This window comes from Leuresthes tenuis, unplaced genomic scaffold (genome assembly GCF_036924035.1).
Source record: "Leuresthes tenuis unplaced genomic scaffold, fLeuTen1.0.hap1 SCAF_14, whole genome shotgun sequence".
Classification (NCBI taxonomy): Eukaryota; Metazoa; Chordata; class Actinopteri; order Atheriniformes; family Atherinopsidae; genus Leuresthes; species Leuresthes tenuis.
Window position 1 is genome coordinate 11,724,222 of NW_027325368.1, and position 27,878 is coordinate 11,752,099.

At 41.1% G+C, this 27,878-nt stretch overlaps 1 protein-coding gene across 3 annotated transcripts; it reads left to right on the top strand.

Moving 5' to 3' along the window:
* Positions 1–2,152: 2,152 nt before the first annotated feature.
* On the top strand, positions 2,153–27,802 carry rock1 (Rho-associated, coiled-coil containing protein kinase 1). 3 transcript variants are annotated; one of them, XM_072363664.1, is made up of 33 exons: positions 2,153–3,010; positions 12,299–12,380; positions 13,976–14,076; positions 14,167–14,304; positions 14,434–14,609; positions 15,396–15,480; positions 15,604–15,748; positions 15,841–15,979; positions 16,210–16,301; positions 17,454–17,613; positions 17,762–17,834; positions 17,920–18,008; positions 18,377–18,425; positions 18,629–18,764; positions 19,158–19,249; positions 19,443–19,689; positions 20,189–20,295; positions 20,401–20,551; positions 21,262–21,422; positions 21,505–21,689; positions 22,227–22,296; positions 22,372–22,475; positions 22,602–22,767; positions 22,870–22,963; positions 23,048–23,136; positions 23,241–23,432; positions 23,527–23,692; positions 24,990–25,060; positions 25,186–25,274; positions 25,370–25,448; positions 25,563–25,824; positions 26,802–27,009; positions 27,251–27,802. In XM_072363664.1, exons 1-33 carry the CDS (start codon positions 2,918–2,920, stop codon positions 27,300–27,302), a joined length of 4,143 nt encoding a protein of 1,380 aa, XP_072219765.1. In that variant the 5' UTR covers positions 2,153–2,917; the 3' UTR covers positions 27,303–27,802. The 3 variants fall into 3 exon arrangements, with proteins under 3 accessions (XP_072219765.1, XP_072219767.1, XP_072219766.1); XM_072363666.1 differs by having other exon boundaries at positions 27,695–27,802; XM_072363665.1 differs by having other exon boundaries at positions 27,189–27,260.
* The last annotated feature ends 76 nt before the right edge of the window (positions 27,803–27,878 follow it).

A 27,878-nucleotide genomic window follows, 5' to 3' on the forward strand; every position in this document is an offset into this window, starting at 1 on the left:
TAGCACAGCTGATCTGATCTACGCACCGTCACTGACCTCCCGAGTGACGTCCGCTCAATACTGTATACGTCCCATTTGGTTGAGTACAGCGGAACTTCAGTTTGTTACTCCAAAAGGCTGTTTAGAGCCTTTGAAACAGCTGACGGACTGTGCAATAAAACGTGGCACCTAAACAACCAAAATCAAGTTTTGTTTGTAGGGGGGGGGGGGGGCAGTTGATCGGTTCCCTCACAGAGCAATAAACCAGTTGAGATAAATGAATCATTGGGCTCCCTGAACAAACAAATGCAACACGCAAAGACAGTACAAAAAAAGGTGAATTATTAATCAGGCTGCATGCAAACATGCATGCATTTAATGCCAAATTTAAACATATGCAACATTATACTGTAATATTTGCTTTTTAATTCTGAGGATCAATCTATGTTTTCTTCAAATTTGTGGACACAGCTTGTGGCTGTATTTTTCCAAATATGTGTTTAGATTTTTAAAAGAAAGTCCCTCTAATGGCAGAAATATTGAACGAGCTCCTATGCATAGGTTGATACTGATTTTTGTACATAACCAACGGTAAATTACAGCATGTTGAGCAGAAACTTGATCTATCAGCCAGAAAAGTCAAGATCAGTGTCCTTATTAAAGTTCCTACAAAAACTAGCGAGCTCTTTGCATAAATGGTAAAACACTGCCCTCTGCCGGTGTCGTGGTCTCATGTTTCCTCACCTTTCGTATCAGTGCTCTGTGGTGCAGTGTATTTCTAGTCATCAACTGTGTCATTTCGCACCAAATCCAGATGACCTTTCATTGCTCTTGTTGATTTGTGGAGTTTTTTTTTGTCATTACAAAAAGTTAAGCGAGACACAAATTGTGCCAGAGGTGCCTGTCTGCGTTTTTCCTATGCAAAAAGAAAAAAAAAGATCATTCTCTATTGCGCAAAGTGTGTGTTCAAACATCAAGTGTTTTATTTTACAGGTGTGTCATATTGTGCTTCATTATTCTGGTGAAAAAGGAGGGGTGTGACCTTTCTTTACAACAGTTAATCAGGGATACGAATTATGGCAGACTTTTCCGGCTCTATTCTACCTTTGCCAGATACGGTATTTCCTCCCTATAATGAACAGTGTGTTAAAACATCATGTGTTTTATTTTTACACATACGTGAAATTGTAAATATGGGGACGTTTTCCCTTTATTTATACAGATTCTGGCAGGCTAGACTTCTCAGTCTGCCAGAATGTATCCCGTCTATAAAGCACAGACGACACCCCACCATAAAGTTTTTTATTTTGCATTTTCTTCACCTCATGCGTAATTACCTTGTTGGAAATGGTCAACGATTCTCTTTTATTTATTTCTATTTATGCTCATGGTCTGTCATGTTATTTGTGTTCATGGTCTGTCAGTGTTCTTTTATGAGTGTTCTTTCTTTTGCCATGTTTTTATCTTCTCCCTGTGGTTCCTCATAGCAAATCTACAAGATTCATAACAACCAAATACTGCGGTGTTCACTCACTTCCTCAGTCTCTTAGTTCCCTGAAGTGGTTTGTTTGGGCTTTTCTTTTCTTTTCTTTTTTTTTTTTTAGTTCAGTACATAGTTCTTTAGTGCTTTGGGCTTGGAGGTGGGTTGGAGCTGAGATACGGTTGGGGTTTGGAAAACATTACTTTTAATGTTTATCAGTGTTTTGTTTTACACACTATTGAGCAAAATGTGACATGCGTTGTCACATGAGTCATGGCCACCGTTTAAAACAAGTTAAAAAAATCAATAAATTAATAAGCAGCACTGCTCTCTTAAATGCCCAATCAGACAAAATCATTTTGTCTATGAAGAGATTTTCGATGGGAAAAAAACCCTAAACAAATCTCCTTGGTGTCTACTGCATATATTGAATATGCCTTTACAGTGTCACCCCGAAAGCCTTTACTCCAGAACCAGGATCCACAAGTTGTCTCTATCACTGAAACGGTTCAACCTTAGATTGAATTTTTTTTTTTTTTGTTGTTAATTCTTTCTTTCATTCCTGCGTGGATACGCTTTCGGTGAGATCTGAACGTTTACATAAACATTTGTGAACAGCAACGTGTTGCCTGTGAAATCTTTGAATGCGCCTCAGCACGGCGCATGCGCAATACTTGACATTTTGAAGTAGCTTCTCCGGGGTGTTTGAACAGGAAGGCGGACATGTTGGCCAGGCTGTGTGAGAAAATCGGGCATAGCCTGCGATTGTTTTCCGAAAACTAACACACATTTAACCCGGTTTTTATGTATATTCAATCTGAGAGTTACAACAGTTTGGACGGGAAACAGTTGACAGCCAATGACAGTGCCCGGGACTTTGCAGAAGGACTGCTGTGAAATGCTGGAGCGACTCCGTGTTTAAAGTGTTCGAAATTTGGAAGAAGCAGAAGTTTTTTTTCCCACCACTTCTACTTTTGAGCTGTCAGATTCGTTTGTCGTTTTCTGCAAGGGCCTGGCACAGCTATGGGAACAGGCCTAGACTAGACTTCCGACGAGCGACCCTTTTCGAGAACACACTGCATATATGTTTTTAATTGCCTTTTGTTTGGATACACCAACGTTTTAAGTCCTTATCCTCAGTGGCATCCTACGGAGGTTGACTAATCTGCCGCCGCATTTGTCTTTGCCACTGAAGTTGTTTGCCACTCATACAGAGAAGAACATCCGCTGGCTCCGAAAATGTTGCATGTTCAGTGCAACTTTAAAGCCTTCATTGCCTGTGAAAGCCCGAGGAGAACGATGCATCTTCTCTGAAGTGCGGTGTAAAGTTCACACGAAGAAAGGAACATTTGGCTAGCTAGCTCCTGCTGGCTGCTAAAGCTAGCTAGCCAGCCTGCTGCCTCGCTAGGGAGCTGTTTTTGTTCGTAGCCCAACGTCGGGACTGAATTTGAGAGCAAAATGTCTTCTAGAGAAAGTATGGAGGCTCGGTTTGAAAAAATCGATGCCATGTTGAAGGACCCAAAGTCAGAAGTAAACACGGATTGTCTACTGGTAAGTTTGTAGCTCGTTAGCTTACCAGGCAGCTAACGCTGCCGTTCGGGTTCAGTCTACTCCTTGGAGCAGAAATTCTTTCCGATACCAAGTTAGTCTCAGTTGTCACTGAAGAAATGCTGACATTCATCCCGGCAGCCCAGTTGGTTCACACACTCCATCAAGTTCAAACAGCTTTGCACAGACAAACATAAAGTATGGATTTGCGGAAGGATGGCAGTTAGTTTTTTTTTTCTTTCTTACATTGTTTGCCTTCAGTCAAACATTGTGTTAAGTTGTTACACTTGTGTTGTGAAAAAGTGCTCTCATGGGCACAAACGTGTTACCGGTTCCTCAGTCTTCCTAACAAGGACCAAGACAGTCATTGAAAAATAATCGCAGACAATTAAAAAAAAAAAAAAAAAAGTCTTTATAGTTGCCCTCTGTCCCCTCTGTGTTCGAGTCAGGTCAAATTAATTTGCACTTTGGATATTCTGAATCTATTACATTTTATTATGTATTTATATATTTTACCCATTTGGTTATTTTGATCCAGTTGAATGTGTTGTAGTCGTGCTGTCAAACAGTTTAGTATTTGCGTCTGGTGACGTCTCTCTGTGGTCATGTTGCATCTTCTTAACATCTTGCTTGAGCCATTCTGTGTCTTTGAAATAATCTCAGGTTAGGCTTGGTTAATAGATCTCCGTCTTTTTGGTCATTTTGTATCGCTTTATGATTTTTTTGTTGTCTTTTTTTTTTTTAGATAAGATCAGGATTTCCCTAACTAAGCAGTTTGCAATATGCTTCCCCAAAACAAACTGAGATAAATGACGAGCAGTGCAACTTTTTTCTTTAAAAAAAAAAAAAAAATATATATATTGTTTTGATCTGTCACCATTAATCAACAGGTGTCAGTGAGAGCATAATTGCACGAAAAAAGCAATGACAATGAGATTATACTGACATATGGCCGCCATTGTGTGCACCATAAAGACAGGCTCTCTGTGTCAAAATATTTTTGGACATTTAAGCCATATTGCTTTGTTAAATCTGACCAAATGGTTTCTCACCACTCTCTCTGAAGTTGTTTGTTTTTCCACTAGGTTCTGTTTGGATCACTCAGAAGCGAGTGATTGGGTGTGTTGTTTTTGTCTGGATTATTTGATTCTAAGCTTAGTTTGAAGCGATGGACCCATCTTCAAGAGCCTGTTGTAACCTGTAAGCCTCAAGCTGCATGAGGAGAGTTTTTCCCTGACTGTTTCCTGTGTTATAGGTGACAACTCATGAATTGACTCTCCTGTCTGCTGCCACGTGCTAAACCCTAAAGCAACCCCTTCATTGGCTTTTATTACTGCAATCTTTGGAACTGACTCAGTGTGGAGTGGATGCCAAGAGGATGCAGTTGTGTCAAGAGTTTGTTGATATCAGGAATATTTCAGCATGGGTGAGGGTAGCAAGTGTTTTCACAGTGACTTGGCTTTAGTTTTACTAGTATGTTTGGTGTGATTGATTTAGATTTGTTGAGGGTAAAAATGATGAATAACAATACTTGCAGTATCTATGGACAGAGGTTGGAATCTGTGATTCAGGTTTGCTGGTCTAACTAAATTTTTGTTACTTCTCAGATTTACAAAGAGTACGAGTCATGGGTCTAAGTACAGTAGTTTTCTTTGTGGTGGTGCATTGAGGCGTTGCATATGCAAGTCCTTTTTAGTAATGTGTACTGTATGTTTTCTGTATTTTGATAGCGCTATACAGGGTGTACGAGGTGTCAGACTGATATCTGTGCAAAAGAACATCAGGGAAGGTGTCTGTTTGGGAATGGGGTTTGACCTACCACCCCACCCACATGCCTAAGTTGTAAAGTTTATCTTATGAATAAGGTGCTGTCGATAGCTTTCTTTTGAAAAGAAAACATGCTTAATCTCTGTGACCTCCTGTCATGTTGCAGAGAGAGGCCATTAAACTCTCTTAAAGTGCACACGCTCTGCATTTTTATTGGCAGAAACCTGTGGGGACTGTTCCCACTGGCAGCTACACACAAGAGTGTTGTTCATCATCCCCCCCCCCCTCCTGCAATCTCCCCTGATCAATGAATGGGGGCCTTTTGCTGAGGCTCTCTTTGCCACCATGCAACTCCACCCACAGCTTAATAAAATTCCATGCTAATCAAATAACCTCTTGTCTTTGACTGGCCTGGAGTTCCTTGAGTGTCCCAAAGCCACTCTGCATGTCTGGAGAGAGTTTAGACCAGGCAAGCAGCTCTGAGGTAGCAGGGTGTGGGCTCTGCTCTCTTCCCATAAACCAAAATTATGTGGACTGAAGAGTAAAGACTCATGTTTCTGAGGGCTGTGAATCAGGACATTTAACTCATAAAGCAGCCAACATGCTTGGCTATGAGTAATATGTTCCATCAAAATGCACAATTCGGGCTCTTTACTGGCGGTTTCTTTACCTGCCATTGCATTCTTTGAAATGTAGCACTGTTTGAGTTATACATTACCCTATTGAAGATTGTGTTGTGTTATGGCGATAATTTGCCCTTATTTGCAGCACAGCTCTGGGTTTGGATTTCTGTTCTGTTTTCCAACCCTGTGTCTCTTATCTTCACCTTCTAAATAAATCCTACTTGGAGTGAAGAATAGCTTTATCTGGATTCCCCACCACCACCCAGTCACTTTGTTCTGGACTGGTTCCTAGAGAGATGACGTGAGCAGACACTAGTCACAGTGTCACTAAGATTGAAGTGAAATAGCCTTATTAATTTTTGTTCCCCCATCAGATCATTTGTTCAGATTATCATCCCTTCTGGAAGTTGGCACAGAGGAGGAGGCTACTTGGTCTTCGGATTGAAAGCATCCAGTATAGTTTCCTAACTGCTCCTCTGCTCGGACACAGAGTTGTAAAGTTTGATCATCATCTGGTAAATTAGAACTGTTGAGCTGATATGTTACAACCTGTTTTTCACTGGTGTAGCCCCCATTGGAGATATATTATGGTTTCCTGGCATAGCCTTTGTTGTTGCTTTGACACTTTTGAACGTGAGCCCGTATGTGTTTGATCCCGCTTTCATCTGTTATTTCGACTTTAAATCTGTAATAAGAGTAATTGCAGGAAATGGCAAGGCCATTAAACCAGATTTGCCCTCAGTGATTGTGTGAGGACTGCATACACTGCATGTTAGCTGGAGTATGAGTAAAAGCTGAAATTGTTAATATTGGCAACAGTATAAATGGTTGTTTTCACTTGCGTCACTGGAAAATAAAATGGCTAAATTTCTCTTTGCAATTAAAATATACTTTGGAATGTTTTACTTAGTGAAGTAGCACTGCTGTCAATTGGCACAGATGAAACATCGCATCTATATTAAATAGAGATTTGACACAGACGTTTGATGTCAACACTCTAGTTTTTGACACAAATTAGTTGATGTCACACAGCATCAGTCTTGATTGGTTACTAAACCCTGAAAGCTTGGCCAAAGCTATGTTAACTTTGAACTTATCCGTAATTACTCTATGACACTTTTTGAAATTATCTTTGACTTGGATGCCTCCTAATTTTCTTGGGGTAATTGATCTGTAAAGGTTCAATTTCACACAACGTACAGTGGAGTACAGTCGCTGTCAAAGTACAGTGAATGCTGCTCTTGGCCGTGCTGAATAACTGCCCTTGTCTCAGTAACCTTTGCCTTTAATTTGCAGACCTTACCCACCAGATGTTGTGTGCACTGATAACGTAGTTATGTCTAGTTGGCTCTGGGTTTACTGGCAGGTCTGGTATTTTTGACAGGAGCACGATGAAGAGTTGTCAGTATTCTCGTTGAGCATGTGGGGGGTTGGGAACATTAGTATAATATAGGGGGATTTTACCACTTTGTAGGCATACAGTCTAACCTGGGTACGTTGTATAATTTTCTTATATTTTTTAGGTTATATCAGTATCAGCACTTGCATGCTTTTGCTTTGTTTTGTGATTGCTCTATATGTTTAACCAAAACAAAGAGTGTCGCCAGCACGATGACCTTTAATGTTAAAGCAATAGTTAGCATTTATAGTCTACATATGGTTCTTATACATAGATCGTATGATAGGAATTGAGGTGAAAGTGTTTAAACATGATGCCCAGTTTCCTCAGTCAGATGGTGGTATGTACAGCATCTTCATGTGTTGCATCAACATCTGTAATATTAATGGAGGTGAATGGTCGCCAACATTAAAAATGTTCTCTTTTGCTTTGTGAAATCAACAAAGGTTTTGGAAAACTAGTGTTAAACATTGGAATGTTTGATTTGTACTAGATGACTGAAACATGTTTAACCACTAGATTGGACTTTGATTTAGATGAAAAAACATATTTGTGGTGAACGTAAGAGTCAGCATTTGATCTGCCCCCATTGTCGGAAAGGTTCAGAGTTGTCAGTTGTAAACTGCTCTCCTCAGCTCTTCAGTTATGGGAACAACAATTGGCTGAGCTATTTGTAGCTCTGCATTCCCCTCAACTGACTGATTATGTTCAGGAATGCATACTGAAATGATCTGGTCTTTTAATAACTAAGTCCTTTTTCTTTCCTTTTTTTTTTTTTTTGGTTTTAAATCATTTAACTTGAAGGCGTTACGATGATCTTTTTATCTGTTTCCTTAATTGTTTCAATCCCTGTCGGTTTTGTCCCACTCGCAGAGCGCTTTTGACTCATGTCTGGCAAAGATGGTTGAAGTGTACCGAGTTCATGCTTAATAAGATGATTACTTGTTTGGGTGAGATAAAAAAATGCTCGGCAGCAGGGGCAGGAAAGCAGAGTTTTTGCCTGACAATTCGGAGCTTAGTCAGTGGAAACATGTGAGTGTGCTCCACTGTTTGAATAAGTCATTTATATTTTCACATGAAAGCATTTGTGACGGTGATTCTTGCTCACTTGGACCTCATAAGAAAATGGAATGTCCCTTTTTAGCCACCTCTGGGTTCACTGTCACTGCCATTTAAACAGCAGAGTCTTTTAGATATGCAGCCTTTCTTGGTAAATGGGATTTGCTGACAATAGATGGCTCAAATAAGCCTAGTGCAAGTATCCCAGGTAGCTTTCAGGCTACACCAATGAAATGAATGTACAGTTGGATAAGGGTTCCTCTCAGACTGCCTGAGAGTAAGCAGTGAGGAAGTGATGTGGTATTTCATGCTTTGAATGGCTTCATTGGTTTGTATGATCGCGTTTGTGTTTACATTGGCTCAGCCTGCAGTGAAACTACCTTTATTTGCATGGCGAACTGAATGGCGGTCTGCACAATTGTTCACATGTGGAAAGCATATTGTCTTGACGAGGTGGCAGAAAAGGAAGCAAGAAGCTGGGCTCGACTTAAGCCAGTCCGCATGCCTTGTGCTAGCATGCAGAAAGAGATGATGTGGCTGAGTCTCTCATGGAAATTTTAACTCAGACTTTAATGTCTGGAAAAGAGCTTGTGTGTATTTTTCTCCGAGAAAAGTTAAGAAGTAGAAGGAATAATTGCCATATGTAATGTCAACCACTGGCATAGTGTTTTGTACAGCTATACATTTTTTTATTTTTCATTGCCACCACATTTTCTTTAATACGGTGATTAAACTGGCTTTGGTGTCATTTGATAATCTCAGAGATGTGTTGTCCTCTGGCGGGAGCAACATCGGCAGAAAGAGGATAACGGAGAGCCCTGCAAGCTAAAACATAGACTGCCTGCTCCTGTTGTATTGAGTTAAACATATGTAGGATTTGACTGTTTCTTTGCAAATAAACTCAGTTACTGAATTTAATATTGTTATAATTTTGTTGCACGATGATAACGTTCATGTATTATTTAGCTAACAGTAGAGTTAACTTTATTTGTGTTTCTGGAGCAATTTCTTTCTTTTTCCTTTATTTGAGCGACACATTCTCGCCTTCTCCCACTCTGCGTGAGAATTGGAGAGAAACAAATGAGCCCCCATGGAACAATTCAGAGCTGCAAGAGGTGATGGAGCTGCCCGACTAATGACAGTTTACCTTGTAGAAATTACTCTGAGTTTCTAGCTAAAGCTTTGTCTGTGATCTTTCACCTTGAGCCTTACACTTATTAGCCTGGCAGTGAGATGATTTGGGGTTGATCCATGTTAGGATTACTTACTGCTCAGACCAGTTTAATGGCTAAAGCCAGTGCGACACCAGTGTTTTTGGAGGCTTACCCTCACGCTTGACATACGTAAATTACTCCTTGAAGCTAATTTAATCATTAAAATTGGATTAAAGCCAATTACCTGAGTGTTTTATAGGGATTTAGAACCAAACAAAATTTGTTGCACATTAACATGTTCATGTAAGATTATTTCTATTATATTTCTAATATGAAGAAGCTTTTTCTTAAACATATTATGCACTGACTGGCATCATCTGCAACAATGCATATCAATGCATGTGGATTATCTCAAGTATTAATCTGTTTTTGGCCAAATACAGAAGATTGTTTTTTTTTGGTCCTTTATTAGCTTTTCTATTGAATTATTCAGAAGCTTTAAATTGTATCATGATAGAAAATGTGAGGTGGCAGTAAGTTAGCTGTGTGAGTCATCCACAACCTGCAAGGTTGACGGTTAGGTCACCTTCCTCGTGTCCGTGTGCACATCTGGCCCCCGCTGCTCCTGTTTGTGGGTTGGTTGTTCCAGAGCTAACAAGCCCTGAAAAGCTTTAAGGAAAAAAGTTATGGAACCAAAGCAAAGTTTGTGGACCAGCATTGGTAGAGGAAAAAAAAAAACCTCATTCATGTTTCACAATTTTATTGAAAAATGTATTCAGCATATAAATGAATGATTTCTATCTTGTTTATGCCGAACTGTGTCTGTCTGTGTCTCTTAGTGTTTCGCTCGCAGCATCTTAACGTCGCTGCCATGCACTCTGACTTTTCTTTGTTTTTTCCTTTATTTGTTCTCTTATTGGACCAGGCAGCTCTATATGTGCCAGCCACTCCCTCCGCCTTTCCGTCACAGCGTTAAACACTGGTGCTGATTGAAAATACGGTCCACTAAATGACTCTGTACTTGGGATGATTTTTCTTTTCTTTTCTTTTTTTTTTCCTCTCTCTTCCTTCACTTTTTTGTTGAGAACTTGTTTGGCCACATACCTAAAATAGCTCTCTGACGTGTACAGTCCTGTTTGGAATGTTACTGTGGCTGTCCAGAGTTCTCTGTGGCAGGAAGTTATGCAAACGTGCAATGCTGCGCACAGAGCCTTGTGATTTGGGTCCTGAAAGACTCAGTTCTTTCCCATTTTTTTTTTTCTCCCACTGTAGGCTGGTTGGATACTGCATGGTCAACAAGGTCCCTTTTTCTCCCAGTTTATGGTCTGACTTAAGGCTTTTTGGACTTCTGAAGTTTTGGTTAGCTGAGCTAAAGATGGCTCCATGTCTTGATAACAGCATTGCTATTCACCAATTTCCCATATTCTGTCCCCTTCAGTGTCTATTTTTTTTTCTTCCTACCAGCCATTCTCCTCCTCCCACACTTCTGCCTCTCCCACCTGCCTTTTCCCTGTTTCCACCCTTCCTGCAGGGCACTTGTTGGAGCTATGTCTCACGTAGAGGGGTGTGGCTGTGACCTCCACTGTAGAGCAGAAGCAGCATAGTTACTTAAGAGGATTCCTTGCTTTGTCTGAGCCGCTGATTCACCGTGTGTCATCACTGCTTTGCTCGCAAAAACAAATGCGTTATTAACACGTCCAGAATAATGGGATTACAAAATTCTTGCTATGATAGTGAATTCAGAGATATGACGTACTTTATGCTGGCCAGTAAAGAGTCTGTTTTGTTTTTTTTTTTGCATTTGAATTATACCTCGGCTTTGTCCCTTTGAACTTTTAGAAGAAAGAAAGTTTTGGTAAACTCATCTGTGACACGGTCATGAGATGCTAATTTTCAACATCTGGTGCACACCTGCTTGTGGGACAGAATAAATCTGTGTGTTCAAGTGTTAATGAGCCTGTTTTGTTTCAGACACTCTGGATTATGGCAGATTAGATTAGATTAGGCTTCTGTCTAGCCTGGGGAAAGAAAAAACTTGGATACATATTTACAGCTTTTGGAATTCAAATGTAACTCTCACATCATTTTAAATGATATTTATTAATCCCAACTTTACAGCCTTTCTCAGGCACCAGATACCCAACATTAATGAAGTTTGTGGACAAGAGAAATGAGTTGCTGTGATGAGGGACTTTTAATGTCTTCTTGCAAAAGTTTTATTGCACTTACAATAATGAGGATAAAAATGACAATATTTTCTTTAGTGCCTCCATCATTCTCAGTTTTACTTTTATGATATTCAAGTTGTTTCCACAGGGACACTGAGGGGGGGTCAGGAACTGTTCAGTTTCATTTAAACCAATCCGTATGACGTACTAGCTTAAATTGAAACAGGTTTTTGAGTATTAGTCTTATAATGGGAAACTAATGACCTGTCTTTATACAAACATTGCTTCGCTGATGTACCATTTTAAATAATGTAAACACTACCGCTCTCCTGTGCAAAGTTCTGTCAGGAGCCCAAGTGTAGGTTGCACCTCTTAGTTGGAAGTTGGATGTTGCTTTCACCGTGTTCCAGTTCTGTATATCTAGCTCAGACGCCTGCGAAATGGCGCCACTTTGTTGCCACTGGTTCCTGATGTTGCTTTGGTGTATAAGCCCTGATGAGCCCTGATGCTCATTTCTTCAGATCCCTTTATGAGACACATTTTGAGAATTGGCAGCTAAAGAAAAAGCGTGATTTGATCCTGAAGCTTTTTATGGAAATGTGTGATTAGTTGAAAGAAAGTAAGTTCAGGCAAATCAGACTTTTTGTTTGAAGATGTCATTTTCCAGGGTATCTTCACAGCTCACCCATTAAGGGTGCGCTTCATATAGTAAGGCTTAAGTTGAATCCTGTCCCCATCAAAAACAAAGGCAAAAATCCCCAAAAAGAAAAACGTGTATATATTTGCGTGCGTTTATTACAACAAATGTATTAAATGAACTAAATCTTATTATTGCAGGCAACATGAAAGACATGCTTTTTTAAAGTGACCTTTGATGTCCTTGAGGGAACCATTGAAATGTGTTTTAATGTGCTTTAACTTTACCCTCAAACTTGGCCTTATTAATAGCATCTACACTCGAAGCCCACTGGAAGCTTACTGCAGCAGTCTCTGTTCTCTACAGAGCTCCACTCCCTGCCGGCACGCTGTTTGCTTTTGAGGGTTTTCTGTGATGTTGGTGGATCAGCAGAGATGGAATAGTTTTGCTTCCCTGCTTGTTAACGCTGTTCTTCTTCCCTCAGGATGGCTTGGATGCTCTGGTGTATGACCTCGACTTCCCTGCCCTGAGGAAAAACAAGAGCATTGACAACTTTTTGAATAGATGTAAGTAGCACGCACCGTACTTTCCCTCTTAAGGAGACCTTGAACAGTGATGTCCCATTTGTGTTTGCAGACCCCTGTTTTATATGGGGTTTAAGTCTAGGCTCAGAAAAGAAGGCTGTTTTTGGGTCACTGCTTGGACACAATAGGTGTCTGCTGCTTGGTTTCCCCAACAAAGGGGCTTTCATAAATGTTTGGTGATCCACATGATTCGTATAAGGTTGGCTTCTGTTTTGTTTTACAGTGTCCTCAAACTATGTAATCCCCACAACTGTGGTTTAGATTTAATCAATGTGAGGCTGATTGTGGGTCTATTTCTCTATTTTCTGGACTGATTAATGCACCTACCTAGATCTCTGCACTTATGTTTATATGTTATATGTTGTTTATTATGTTTATTTTTTTCCTTCATATTCCTGTGTGTCCCAGAACTTGTTTTTATAAAGCCAGGGATGTCTGAGATGGGGGTAGGGTGTCAGTATCGTAACTTGGGAAGATATGCCAGATTTGTTTTTGTGGCCTTGGTTTCGTAAAAAGCTCTGCAGTAAATAGACTTTACTCTGAAATCTAGTTAGATATGTGCTCGCATGCAATGCTGACCGCTTACAGCTGACTTTTATGGAGACATTGCTGGTGCCGGGCATGCATTTTGTGTGAGCATAACTGAGTTTTATATTTGAATATCAACCAAAGCTACTGTAAGCCCCTGGGCACAAACCTGCCATTACACATCTTCTCAGTTACTCTCGGCCCTGTCCTTTTGTGTAAAGCATTGATTGGTATGGCCTAAAAGACCAGCTATCTACTGAGATCCTGGCCTTCAGTAGCACGAGTTGCCTGAAGGACTTCCTACTTTGTGCTTCATGCCACAGTCAAATCAACCGATTGCTCCAGTGTATGTGTTCGGAGACCCACTGAAAATATCCCTACATGCATGCACAGCTAAACGAATATGATCCTCTATGCAGCAACGTTTTGCACGATACCTAAACATATCAATACTTCTCAGAGATTGTCTGCAATTTCAAGTAGGGATACAGCTCCTACGAACTCATTCTTCGAGTGAAGATCCCACACACTAATAGCTTAAGATTGCTTTTTTTAATTAATTTATTTATTTTTTACATCATTTGAACTTGGACACCCCCCCCCCCCTGCTTTTCCGTGCATGCCCGTGCCAGTTTGCGGCCCATGTGAATTGAAAATGATCCCCCCTAGTACAGCATGACCAAATTTGGCTGAATGGTGGATAATATCTCCCCTAGGGGAGATAGAATTATTACATTGGGGAGAGGCCAACTCTCGGCAAGCAACAAACTTTCCCTAAACGCTGTCAGCTTTTTCTGGTGTGTTTGCCAACAGTCTTGTTCCCGTTCAAAATGTGGACATTACTTTGCTCTCAAAGGATATAAGATCGTAAAAACAGATACCTCACTGCATTAACTCTGTTGCTAATTCAGCCATCAAGCTTGTGCTGCTTTTACTTGACGCCTCGATGCGTACGGCACAGGATAAGCTTTTAGGTTTGTGTAGAGAAACTTTTTTCAGCGTTAACTTCCCTCTTTATTTATTTTTTTGTTTGGTTTTTTTCCCTCCAGACAAAGAAACCATTAGTAAAATTCGTGATCTGCGGATGAAAGCAGAGGACTATGAGGTGGTTAAAGTTATTGGAAGGGGTGCATTTGGAGAAGTTCAGTTGGTAAGAATTTGATTCTTGTGTAATATATCGATTTATTTATTTGATGCTATGAACAGAACATGAACTTTATTGTTGCATTATCTTTCTCAGGTAAGACACAAAGCCACAAGCAAAGTATACGCTATGAAGCTGCTGAGCAAGTTTGAGATGATCAAGAGGTCGGACTCTGCCTTCTTCTGGGAGGAGAGGGACATCATGGCTTTTGCCAACAGTGGATGGGTAGTGCAGGTATGATGAGTCAGCTGTTTGTAACGGATATATTCAGTTTCCCACTTGAACTTAGCTGTGTGCAGCGCTTCCATTCAGCTCCCCGCCCTCTCGCTATAAAGCGTGTCCATCTCTCTTCCCATTCTCCAGCTCTTTTTTGCATTCCAAGATGACCGCTACCTCTACATGGTGATGGAATACATGCCTGGAGGCGACTTGGTTAACCTAATGAGTAATTATGACGTCCCAGAGAAGTGGGCCCGCTTTTACACTGCTGAGGTGGTGCTGGCACTGGATGGAATTCACTCTATGGGCTTCATTCACAGGTGACTGTCGACGGACGTCTTTTTTTCTTTTTCTCCTCAAATCCTTTTTCATCTTCACATTACAGTGACTGAGTTTCGTTCCAAAACTATTGAAACATTTAATTTCAGACTTGTTTTTCATTCAGGTGTCTGAAAATCAACCCAAAGCTAATGTGTGAAATCGTTTCTCTTTGGCTTATGATCACTGTGAGACATGTTTGGTGACAATTTTGACCTTAAGAAGCACTGTGGTAAAAAATCAAGTAGCTCTGTGAGCCTATTAAGAAATATTTTTAAAAAAGTCTTACAATTCAAATACGTTAGTCATTTAAATTAGTTTTGTTAATCAAAAGGTTTTATGTGCTGGAGGACTTTTTTGTAAAATTATTTCTATATCCGACAGCCCTGATGATACTCTCTGTCCCTCTAAAGAATCATGAATACTGGTGATCTTACTAATAAGGTTTTGTCTCTGTATAATTGGGCTGGCATGGAAAATCCATACCACAAGAGTTATCTTCTTTATTTTCTGGTCGGCCTAAATTCATGGAAAAATGAATCCTGCTCTCTCAGTCCCCCCCCTTCATGGTTCATAAAATCAGACCTAATGCTGCAGCATCTTTAAACACGTCTGATTCAGCGTTTTCCTCTTCTCTCTATTCGTTCACAACAGATGATTGAGTGCACCTGTGAAGCATTTCCGTAGAACTGTTAGAACACAGCTGGAGCTTTTGAATGTCGCACATGTGATATGCGTTTCATTTGCGATGTGTTTGTACTGATACCATCATGTTTTTGTCTCAACAGGGATGTGAAGCCTGATAACATGTTGCTAGATAAAGCAGGTCACCTAAAACTAGCAGACTTTGGGACCTGCATGAAAATGAACAAGGTATCGCGTTCAGTTTCCTTAAATGCGAGAATGTTGTCTTCTGATTGTCTTCTGGTTTTTTTCTACTTTAGCAAATTGTTTTGACCAAACAGTGGAATTGGACTGTGTTTTTTCTCTCTTTAGGATGGTATGGTACGATGCGACACAGCGGTTGGCACTCCGGACTACATTTCGCCTGAGGTACTAAAATCCCAAGGAGGAGATGGCTATTATGGCAGAGAGTGTGACTGGTGGTCAGTCGGAGTGTTTCTGTACGAAATGCTCGTCGGTGAGTTTTGAAGAAGTATTTGTAGAAAAGGACAGCTATTCTGCGAGTTCAACATGCAAATTACTAACGGGTCTCGTTGGTCTTCTGCACAGGCGATACTCCTTTCTACGCGGACTCATTGGTGGGGACCTACAGCAAAATTATGAACCACAAGAATGCCCTGACCTTCCCGGACGACAGCGACATCTCCAACGATGCAAAGAAGCTCATCTGTGCTTTCCTGACCGACAGGTTAGATGGCGACAGATCAGGCACTTTATTGTAATGGGGGGTCTTTGTCCGAGGCATTTCCCTTGTTAAGATGTGAACTCTTGTCTATTGTATTTGACCCTCTGTGGAATGAATCTAGATGGAAACATTCATAGTGTTTCTCACTGCACTGCTCCATAAGCAAATATAAAAACATCGTGAAGAATTTTAAGAATTCTAAACAAACTGTTTGTCCCTCTGGTCCCCTACAGGGAGGTTCGACTCGGCCGTAATGGCGTAGATGAAATCAAGAGACACCCTTTCTTCAAGAATGACCAGTGGACCTGGGAGAACATCAGAGAGAGTAAAGCATTTCTACTGTTGAGATCCCTGATTGTCTCAGCTCTGATTTAATTTGGCAGTCTGGACACTGTTATTTCAATCATGTAGCCAGCGATCATGTTTTCCATTTGACCTACGGCAGACAGTTGCAGGAAATTCTTGTAGACGAGCCATTCATTCAGTATCCTTTCCAAGACTAAACGTGATTCCTGCTTAGAGTAATAATTGGCAGCACAGTATTTTTGAGGCCTACAGCAGGGAGGCACTTAAACTCAAATGTTAATGTGCTGGGATTGCCACTGTAGCTGAGTGATTAGAAATGTAGGGCTAAATCCTGTAGCTGCAGTCTGTTCTTTAGTGGCTTTATGTTTAATACTTTACTAGGCTGAAGTCAGCACTTTGGTGTTTGCCTCCCCTGTTGTTTCAATGCCTGACCAGCTCTGCCAGCCGACTGCTTTCCCTTGTGTTAAAAAGGATTTCAAAATGGATGTATCATCCTGGAAAAAAAGCTCAGTGCAAACTAAAGTACTTGTTTTTGTCACTCTTTTCTGTCTGGAGCTAATCCCTCTCAAAAGGAAGTTCTAACAGCTTGAAATATTTGTTAAAGATAAAGAGGCTTATGAAAAGAATCCAAAACATGTTTATGATTGGAATTAAATAACCCCATAAATGGGAGATATATTTGCATTTAGGATCAAGATTGAGCATTTTAATGGTTGACCTAATGATTTTTTTTTTTGGGGGGGGGGGGGGGGGGGGGGGGGGGGGGGCTTTTGTGATTACTGGAAGTGTCGTAATGCCCGAAATTTGGCATCAACACCTCTAAAATTCCACAGTTGAAAGCAAATGCAACATCAACATCTTATTGGTCTGGAAAAGCTCACGCACACGTGCACGAGTTCACCTTTGTGAACATTGTGTGTAGAGTATTGTTACAGCATACGAAGCGGTTGCAATTCACAAATGCTACCTTTGTTTGACACCATATTGATATAACATTAACAATTTAAAGTTGCTCACCTAGAATCTTGTGGTATGAAGTGCTTTCATTTGACGCCGTTTGCACACTAATGTCCTGATGGTCCGACTCCAAAGCAAAATATCTCTGTATCTCTTGTGTAAAGAGTTAATTGTTTGTCATCGTGAGTCTTTCTCATCCTTGTGCCGTTTGTAGCGGCTGCCCCCGTAGTGCCTGAGCTGATCAGTGACATCGACACCAGTAACTTTGATGACATCGAGGAGGATCGGGGAGAGGAGGAGACCTTTCCCATACCAAAGGCCTTTGTGGGCAACCAGCTCCCCTTTGTTGGCTTCACATATTACAGCAATCAGCAGTAAGTCGGACAGATTTAAAAACTCTCGTTGTTTCTAAAAATACTCTTCAGTATTTGTTGCTTACAGAGGAAATAAAGGCAGTGCATCGTTTCCATTTCAGCTTAATCATTGAAGTTATGTGTGCATAATGAAACCTTCTTTTCCCAGCCCTCTGCGCAGCTCCACTGCAACAAAGGCAAGTGACAAACGTTGCAGTTCCACAAAAGAAGACAAGAGTCATGTGAGTAGAAGACTGCACGTCTACGGCGTGTATGATGTCGGCCATCGTGTAAATTGAAATGACATGTTTACATGTTTCTGTTTAGCTTGAGAACCTGCAAAAACGAATCTACCAGCTGGAGGAGCAGCTCCACAGTGAAATGCAACTCAAAGATGAGCTGGAACAGAAATGCAGGTATGGAATAAATGATTCACTTGGCTTGCTTCGTCGAACAAAAGACTTAGTGCAAAATTTTCAGTCGAACAGATTCAGATTTCAGTCTCGTAAAAAAAAACCCAAAAAACAAGACTTTAGAGTTGAATTTATTGGGACTTTGATAATGTATACTTCAAAACGTTTCCAGTTGAGTTGTTTCATGTGTAAAAGGATTAGTTATTGACATGATATTGTCAGATTGTACCCTCTGTTATCTAGTTGCATGAAGCGAATGAGTTATTTGTAATGAGGAAACCAAACTTTTTACAAGCAGAAGTCGTTAACTTCAGCATTTCATTGGACGGAACAGTAAATGATTAGTTTTCCTCTCATTCTCTTCTCTCCAGAGCATCAAGCACCAAGATTGAGAAGATGATGAAAGAACTGGATGAGGAGGTGATGTTTTTGTTTCTTTTTTCTCAATATCACCTTATTGACAACCCCTAATTCACAGTGTTGGTTGCTCCGATGACAGATAAGACAGCTACGTGATTATATTCACAAGCAGTGACGTTGAATATCTTCCTGTTTATTACCATTGATTTAATGAAGGAATGAATTCCCCCACATCTAAATACCTCTTTTGTCTGTTGCCACAGGCAAACCAGAAGAAGAGTGCAGAAGCCAGCGTGTCTCTGCTGGAGAAGGACAAGATGATGCTGCAGCACAGATTCACAGAGTACCAAAGAAAAGCTGACCAAGAGGCAGAGAAGAGACGCAATTTGGAGAATGAGGGTAAAGATAATGTAGTGCTGCTACATGTAGTGACTTTTGAATTAGACACTGTTGTTGTAAAGTTTTTAGAGTGGAGATGCAGTCTGGACACAAACACAGTTTAGTTAAATAGCAACAAACTCTTCCTTTTGGTAGCAGCTGAAAGTGTATGCTGCAAATGGTATCCCTGTGTTTTCTTATTATCTCATCTTATTAACTGTTAGAAGCACTGACACAGTGTTTCGTGACCAGTGCTGTAATTGGATTGAAATGTTGAGATGTTGGGAGTTAAAAACTTGCTTTTCCATGCATCACTTAAACTTAAGAAGAAATAGATGTGTTTGGATTCTAAGCTTGAATGAGAACTAGATTCACTATTTCTTTCCCTGTATTCATTATTTTTTTCTTTCTTAGTGTCAACTTTGAGGGAACAGCTTGAAGATATGAAGAAGATCAGTCAGAACTCACAAGCTTCAAATGACAAGATTGCCCAGCTTCAGGGTCAGGTAAATAATAGAAATGCACACCTGGACAAGTGGAGGACAATGCCATCCATCAATTTCCATCAATCAAGCTGGAGTACCCCGGCCAGCTTGAACCAGAACCCTCATGCTATGAGATGACGGTGTTAATCACCACCTCATCACACCACAGAAGAACAGTACATTAAACTTTATTTTCCTCTTTATTCGTCAACAGCTGCAAGAGGCTAACGACCTGCTGCGCTCAGAGTCAGACACTGCAGCGAGACTGAGGAAGAGCCAGTCAGAGATGACTAAGTCGATAAGCCAGTTGGAGACTTTGAACCGTGAGTTGCAGGAGAGGAGTCGTACAGCTGATGGAGAGAAGGCACAGCTGGAGAAGGAACTCCTGCTTCTTCAGAGCTCCCTGGACTCAGAGCGAAGGAACTACAGTCAGGGTTCAGAGGAGATCAGGGAGCTGCAAGGTGACCTGATGACACTCATTCAACTCTCGCTTCAAGAAACAATGACTTCAAATCAGAGCTCGAGCAAATAACTTTCTTAAAATCTTTTTTTTTTCCCTTTGATGCCAATTTGAAAATGATATTTTAGATATTATGTTAACTGAACATAGAATAAATAGGGTTTGAGAAGTAGAAATTCAGTAAATCAAATTTGTATGGTTCCAAATCTGTTAAAAACTAATCTTCATGTCCTTCAGACACTTTATAAAGCTGTACAAAGTCCTACCAACAGAAAATCTCTCATTTTCCTACTGTCCACCCCACAGCCTGCAAATATGTCTGACTAATCTGTAACGGGGAAGAGTTTTTAAAAAGTCATCTAAATTAATAGGAAATGAGGTGATGTGACGGACATCAAACAATGAATGAACTGACCCCGCAACCCTAAAAAGAGTAAAGTGGACATAGAAAATGAATGGATGAATTAACTATTCTGTTTGCCTTTATGTTTCACTCTCAGCGAGACTGGCTGGACTGCAAGAGGACAATAAAAGCTTGAAGCACAGCCTCTCCAAAGTGGAAGCAGAACGCAAGCAGGCCCAGGAAAGAAGTAATAACCTGGAGAAGGTAAACACAAATAGCAGCAGTTGGAGTAATGGCTGGGATGGAAAGTGCTGATAATTTGTGTACTAATGATTGCAATTCATGTTTGTCTGGTACCCTTCCCCATAGGAAAAAAATAACCTGGAGATAGACCTGAACTACAAGCTGAAGACCTTGCAGCAGCGTCTGGAGCAGGAACAGACTGAGCACCGAGTGACGCGGGCTCAGCTCACAGACAAATATGAGTCTATTGAAGAAGCCAAATCAGCTGCCATGAATGGTATGCCGGTCCCATGTCAGAGCATGCCCTCACACTTTCCCTCCTGTTCTTTTCCCTATACAATTCCTATTTTCTGTTCTTTTTCCAAGTCCTACTTGGTCCTCTCTGTTGCCTCGCCACCTCTATTTTGTGGAACTTCTTTCCCACCCCATCAGCCTCTTTTGGCCTCATCACTCATTTCTCTCCTACCTCATCCGAAGTCACCGTCAGGTGCTGTTTGGATTGAAAGAATTCAAGGGGTCTAATCCAGTGAGCATGTTGTTCCATATCAAAGCTTGACTGCAAAGTAGTTTTTGCAATAGAAAGATGGTCTGTTGAGATAACTTCTTGCTTTTCATGCAGTTTGAGCAGAAACAGACCAACAGAGAAGAATTACCTTTGTCCCTTTTTTTTATTATTGCTTAAATTTTCAAATGGTAAATCTTTATTTTGTGAAGACTTTTCAACCTTGAGATTTCAAAATATTCTAGCCGATATGGCATGTTGTCTTCTTTGCTGTATCTGCTGTTACTTCTCTGTATCGTTTCTAAAAACGTCACAGAGATGTACTAGTTGATAACGGCTGACAATTGTGTTCACTTACAATAACCTCCAGAGACAAAGTGAACGCCAGACGCCGTTCTAATTTTCTCAAATTAGTGCCACACTTTTCTTTACTGCTCTGTTATTGGCTGTAGAAGATGGAATTAACTGTCACTGTCCTGCTCCAGCTGTTCAGCAGAAGATGTCGGAGGAGAATGGCGCGAGGATGAGAGCGGAGAGTCGGGTTGTGGAGGTTGAGAAGCAGTGCTCGATGTTGGAGTTTGACCTCAAGCAATCTGTGCAGAAAATGGAGCAGCTGATGAAACAAAAGGAAAGGCTGGAAGATGAGGTTCGTGAACGGCTTGCACACTTTGATGGGATGTATTCTGCGTGTGCTGTTCCTACAGTTCTTGTTTATATTCCTGCTGTAGGTGAAGAATCTACAGACACAGTTGGACCAGGAGTTAAGCAAGCGTGTCCTAGCTCAGAATGACCTGAAGAGCCGCATGCTGGAGGTCGACCGTCTGAGGTGTTCAGAGAAGCAGCTCAAGCAGGAGATCAACACAGCGCTTGAAAGTAAACGTTCACTGGAGTTCCAGCTGGCACAGCTGACCAAGTAAGTTTCTGAAGTAGAATTTATTTTTATTTTTTTCAAACTTTGTATGAACCTGACTGGTCATCTATTCACTAAATATATTTCTTAAGATGTTGTGATAGGAATTAAAGAAACGTAACAGGAACTGTTGACATGACCAATTCTAACGTGGGTATCATAATTGGAAGGGAAATAAGTTTACTCTGCAAGAAGCTGGCAGTAGCTTCAGGAGCTCTTATTTCCTGTTATTGTAGCATTGGGCAGTAATTCTCTTTGGGAGTCGAGGTGTAAATTACCCTAAGATTGCCTGTTATTTTCAAATAAGTGCTATTATTCCAGCTTAAAGCATGATAATGCCAAAGCTGTTTTGCCACAGTGTTTACACTATAAGATTAGGCTTTATTCTCCCTCTCCATCCACTCACTTGCTAATCCTCTGGCCAGCTCATTCCACCACACGAGCTGATTTAGCTGTTTAAAATTGGTTTGAAGAAGAAATAGAATTGAAGTGCAGGACTGATTTAATTGATTAATTTCTATTTTATTTTTTTTTTTACAGACAATATAGAGGCAACGAGGGACAGATGAGGGAACTTCAGGACCAGCTTGAGGCCGAACAGTATTTTTCTGTAAGTATAAGTTGCAGTATTTGAGTGGCTCTACTCTTAAAAACCACGGACTGAACTTTCTCTGTTTTTCCCCAGACACTTTACAAAACTCAGGTCAAGGAGCTTAAAGAAGAGATTGAGGAAAGGAACCGGCAGGTACAAGAGGCACAGAAAAGAGTGCAGGATTTGTGCAGTGAAAGGTAAGAAATAAAATTCTTTTAACCATTCAAGTGTTTATTTCTGTATTTATTTAGCTTTTGTTGTTTGGTTTTGTGGGGTTGGGCCAGTCAGAGCTAAGCATATCACACCCTTTATCCTTGACACAGGGACTCCCTGTCTGCCCAGCTGGATCTGACTGTGACCAAGGCTGAGTCAGAGCAGCTTGCACGGGCACTTCAGGAGGAGCAGTACTTTGAGCTCAGCCAGGAGAACAAGAAAGCAGCAGTTAGATATAAGCAGGACGTTGGGGAAAAGGAAGCTACTATTGCACGGGTGAGCACAACGAAAATGAACCTTTATTCTCCAGTTTACTGTTTCGCTCTAGCTTTATTACCTGCGAATGAGGGAAATGATCATTTTTGCATTTCTGTGCAGCTTGAGGAATCCAATAAAACTTTGACCAAAGATGTTGAGAACATCAGCAAAGAGAAGGCCGAGTTAAATGAGAAGCTCAATGTTCAGAAAGAAGGTACTGTTGTTTTGCTGGCCTTTATCTCTCTGGTTTATTTTAATTCTACTGTTTAGACAAACCGAGTCCCTTTTTCTTTTCTAGAATATATGGCGCAGAAGGAAGAGATTTCTAATGCACTCAAGGTTCAGTATGAGAAGAGCCTCAACAATGAGCGCACACTAAAAACTCAGGTGAGGATGTCAGCTCTTACAGAAGTTAACGGCACACGCTTCATCTGCTGAGTAAAGACAGAACAGTGGCTGATGCTTTGCAACCGTCTACTTCCATCCCTCAGGCAGTAAACAAGCTGGCAGAGATTATGAATCGAAAAGATATGAAGCTCGACCATAAGAAGAAGGGCAGCACAGCAGATCTGAGGAAGAAGGAGAAGGAGAACCGCAAGCTTCAGTTGGATCTCAATCAGGAGAAAGAGAAGTTTAACCACATGGCCATCAAATACCAGAAGGAGCTCAGCGAAATGCAGGCTGTGGGTTAACACCTCCAAGTACAATCCACTTTGATAATCGAGAGTATCGTATTATCTGGTTTTAATCCCAATTTCTTGGCCTTCCTACTACCAGCAACTGGCAGAAGAAAACGCATATCGCACCGAACTGCAGATGCAGCTGGACAGCAAAGAGAGTGACATCGAGCAGCTCCGGGAGCGCTTGACTGATATGCAACAGCGCATCGAGAACTCGAGCGTCACCAGCTTGCAGACAGATGACATAGACAGTAATATCGCAGGTATGATTACATCCGTGTATATCTGGACATGGCTGTCGTTACTTTCATGATCCAAGGCAAAAATGCTTTGTCCTTTTTGCAATCTGTCCATTTCCACTTTTGGTTCTTATTGCTCATATATAGCTAGAACACAGTTGCTTTCATTGAACAAACATTGTTAAGTTTTGCAAAGTAAGTCGTAGAAAGCTATGTCAGTAGTATATTTGTTATGGTCCAGCTACTGTGCTCTCCTTCATATGCTGAACTTTTCCTAAACAAACTGTTCCTTATACTTAGCTCTCAGTATGTTTTCGTGTATGTCGGTGTCTGTGGTTAAATCAATCTCTCTTATTTCCCTCATGTCCAGTTGGTTCTCCTTGCTCTTCTTATCTTTGTAACTCCCATTCCTTTTCCTCTGTGAGTAACTCAGTGGATGAGCCCTTCTTGCCCGCCCTGTGCTGCAGCTGTTGTGTGTTTCGTCTCGTTTCCCCTTGATTTTTCTTTAGTATTCTTTTGCCAGAGGTGCTGTATCTATTGGAAGAATTGCCTCACCTTTGATAGAAGCCTGGTAGAGCTTGGGAGTAAACGCCCTCTTGAAAGTCATCAATCCAGTCTTAAATAAATGACTAACATTAATGAGATGTTGAATCACAATGTTGGCACTTAATTTGCTGAATGTCACCAGGCTACCTCCAACCAAATTAGAGCAGTTTACTAGCAGCACCCTGTGTGAGGTTTACCACACCACTCTCAGCACCTCTCAAACACATCCTGAGGGTGAAGAGAGCACTCTTATGTCTTTGTCAGCATGATCACCAGAAATGCTACTCTTTTGGACACGGAGACCTCCGTCACACTGCCACATATAGTAGACCAGCCCGTTTAAACTCACTGGTTCTATGGTGCTTGTGTTGTTTCAGCTGCATGCCCTTGCCTTTATGATTGTTACTTCAAATTGTGTCAAAGTGTAACCTGCAGTGCACCCGTTTGTTCCTGAAACAGGAGTGAGTGATAAAACTTAAACACGCTTGACATGCTGTAGAAATGAGTTACTTCTGCTTAATATCGTCCTGCTGCATGGGATATCTTCGGTAATTTCCTGTCACCTGCTCCAGTGGAGTTACCCTAAACCCTTCAAAACTCCCTCTGGAGTTTCATCTTTTGTTCAAAAGTAGTGCAGCAGTGTAACCTTTGACTTTTGTTTTTCCCCAGTTGAGTTTGGATTTAATTGCTGCATGGCCTGCTTCCCGTGTCTTTAATTCACTGCACATTTACTCATTTATTTTTTTTATTCTTTTGTATCTTTGCTGCTTTTCAGAGTCCAGATTGGAGGGCTGGCTGTCCATCCCTAATCGTGCTAATATCAAGAGATATGGATGGAAGAAGCAGGTACGCTTGATGTTTGGAATGCTCACCTGCTTTTTGTTAAACTTTGTCATGCTGCCACAACAATTACTGCCAACGACTTGAGGGCAAAATCAGGCTTCCTCTTATTGTCTTTTCAATATTTTCAGTATGTGGTGGTGAGCAGTAAGAAGATTCTGTTCTACAACGACGAGCAGGATAAGGAACAGTCTAACCCCTCGATGGTACTAGATATCGAGTAAGTTTTTCCTTTTCCACGACATTACTGCTTTTCACTTGTTGGAATTTCCACTGATTGGGATTCTGTCATTTCTGATTTTCTATCTTGTGCAGCAAACTGTTCCATGTGAGAGCAGTTACACAAGGAGATGTGTACCGAGCTGAGACGGATGAGATTCCAAGGATATTCCAGGTAGGAGGTCCCTGCCAGTCCGGGAGTTTTATCTTGATTTTCACATTTCCATTCAGCCTCGGTTAGATTCTTTTTGTTTGTTTGTGACGTGGCTCCCTCTCTCCATCTATTCAGATTTTGTATGCCAACGAGGGAGAGTGCAGGAAGGAGGCGGACATGGAGACGGTCCCTCAGGGGGACAAGACCAACTGTCTCCCACACAAAGGCCACGAGTTCATCCCCACACTGTATCACTTCCCTTCCAACTGCGAGGCCTGCTCCAAGCCTCTGTGGCACGTCTTCAAACCACCTCCGGCCCTGGAATGTCGCCGCTGCCACGTCAAGTGCCACAAGGACCACCTCGACAAAAAGGAGGACGTTATTACTCCTTGCAAAGGTAAAGTCCTGCTCCTGTGGTGCAAGCGGCTATCACCAACATGTACATCTTATTTTTTCATGCATTTTCAAAGAGGAGTAATCCTATTCTATTAATCGTGAAGTTGCAATCCAAGTGCTGGTGATGTATTCGTACTGATTCTAATAGCTTGAGATAAACGCAACAAATGAGTTGTTTTTTCCTAGCTTAGATGTCTGTTTTTTTTTTAATCTACTGGTCAACAACCAGTAGATCAGATTAAACTCGGTGTTATTAGTCAGAAAACTTGTGTTGAATGGAGTCTGCTCCTAATAAAACTGGTATTTTGAGTATTTTAATTCCTGCATTGTTGGCGAGCTGTGCGATCCACTGCCTCTTGGCCAAAGTAAGTTAGTTTTTTTTTTTTTGTCCAGTGTCAAAAGGGCTTTGGTCAGCACACAATGGGCACTACGTCACCAGATGGTCCCTTAACAAACTTTAATCTGAAAGGGGTTGAGCGAGTTACTCAGTCAGTTGATCATTTAGGTAACATTTTCAATCAAATTAAGAATAAAAAAAGTGCTTGTTACTGCGGGGATGCGAATGTATTCATTGTCTTGTGATAGAAAGCTGAACTCTGCTGGTTTGTACTGTTCGTCGTCCATTTGTTCCGTTTTCAAAAACAACTTATTGTCCAAACAAAGGACAGAAATATGAATTGATCATGGAAGGAACTGATTTCTTCCACGAATGTAAAGAAGCAGACATGTTTAAGGGTTGCAGCCTTGACTTCCAAGACAGTCATGGTCGGGGTATTTTGATACCTGACACTAATATTTGCATTAGGCCATCTTCTGAACTGGACCTGATCCACAGATCCATGCCGTTTACCTCCCTTTGCTCTCTTTTTATTGCTGGGTATGAGAGTAAAATGGTAAATACACAGCTGGCACAAGCAGGCTAGTTCACATTCATTCAACTTGATTGTTAATCTCAACACTCTGTTTGATTCTCCTCAGTTAATTACGATGTGACCTCTGCCCGGGACATGCTCCTACTGGCACTTACCCAAGATGAGCAAAAGAAATGGATTGGCCACCTTGGAAAGAAGATTCCCAAGACCCCACCAGCGACATTTTCCAGAGCCTCTCCGCGTTCTATGTCCACCCGCTCCGGACCCAACCAGTCCTTCCGCAAGAACCCTAAAAGCAATATGGGAAAGCTGAGGTAACATGACAGTTTGGAACTATGGCCTGGCCATTCAGAATCTTTCTAATTCCGTAAGCTACTATTGCATATGAGTATTTTCTTGTTTTGTAATATTGTAATAACTATAGACTGCATTTTTTCAGGCAGTAAGTGAGGATGTGCCTGAGTCAGAAGTATTTTCTTTTTTTTAATCCCAGCTTGTGGGCTGAGTTGTGGTAAAGTCGGTCACGTGAACTGCTGTTTGTCTCCTGTGTTGTAGCAGAGCGCAGTCCAGCCTCCAAGCAGCAGACACAACATCCAGCACTTGTTGACAGGAACTTCTTCAGAGCGTGTTGCTTTCTTTTTTTCTTTTTTTTCTTAAGGCTTTCCGCTACAGCTTTAAACTTGTCTATTTATTAACTGTGTTACTTGCTGTTTCTAACATTAGAGACACTTCCGTGTTGGTTGGTTGGCTCCTGGGCTCTGTGCAGTTGACACTTGGGATTTTTGTAATCGGCACTAATGTATTCTTGGGTTCAGTATCTAACTTCATAGGGCTTACTTTGCCCTTCGTTAAAATTGTCCATATTTTGAGTATTTTTTTATTTTTTGCTCGTCCATCTGTAAGCCAGCATTTCTCCTGTGTGTCTCAGACTGGGTTACTAACTAAGGTAAAAGGTATTGTCTTTGTTTTACTGGACGCTCTCTCTGTTCTTTCTTTCAGCTAACCATCTGAACCGTTGGGATTTTTCTGGACTTCTAAACTTTCCCTCCTTCCTCCTTCACAAAAATGGAAAAGCCTGTACTACATTGAAAATGCATCCAAAATACACACACACACAAAAAAAAAAAAATAAATCGCTTGCAATGGAAAATTGCAACTCATGTCAGACACAGGGCATCATGGA

Coding starts and splice junctions, on each gene's coding strand:
- rock1 (XM_072363664.1), top strand. CDS start 2,918: ATGTCTTCTAGAGAAAGTATGGAGGCTCGGTTTGAAAAAATCGATGCC. Junction 15,749..15,840: donor TCTGTACGAAATGCTCGTCG/GTGAGTTTTGAA, acceptor TCTTCTGCACAG/GCGATACTCCTTTCTACGCG. Junction 19,250..19,442: donor TTGCCCAGCTTCAGGGTCAG/GTAAATAATAGA, acceptor ATTCGTCAACAG/CTGCAAGAGGCTAACGACCT.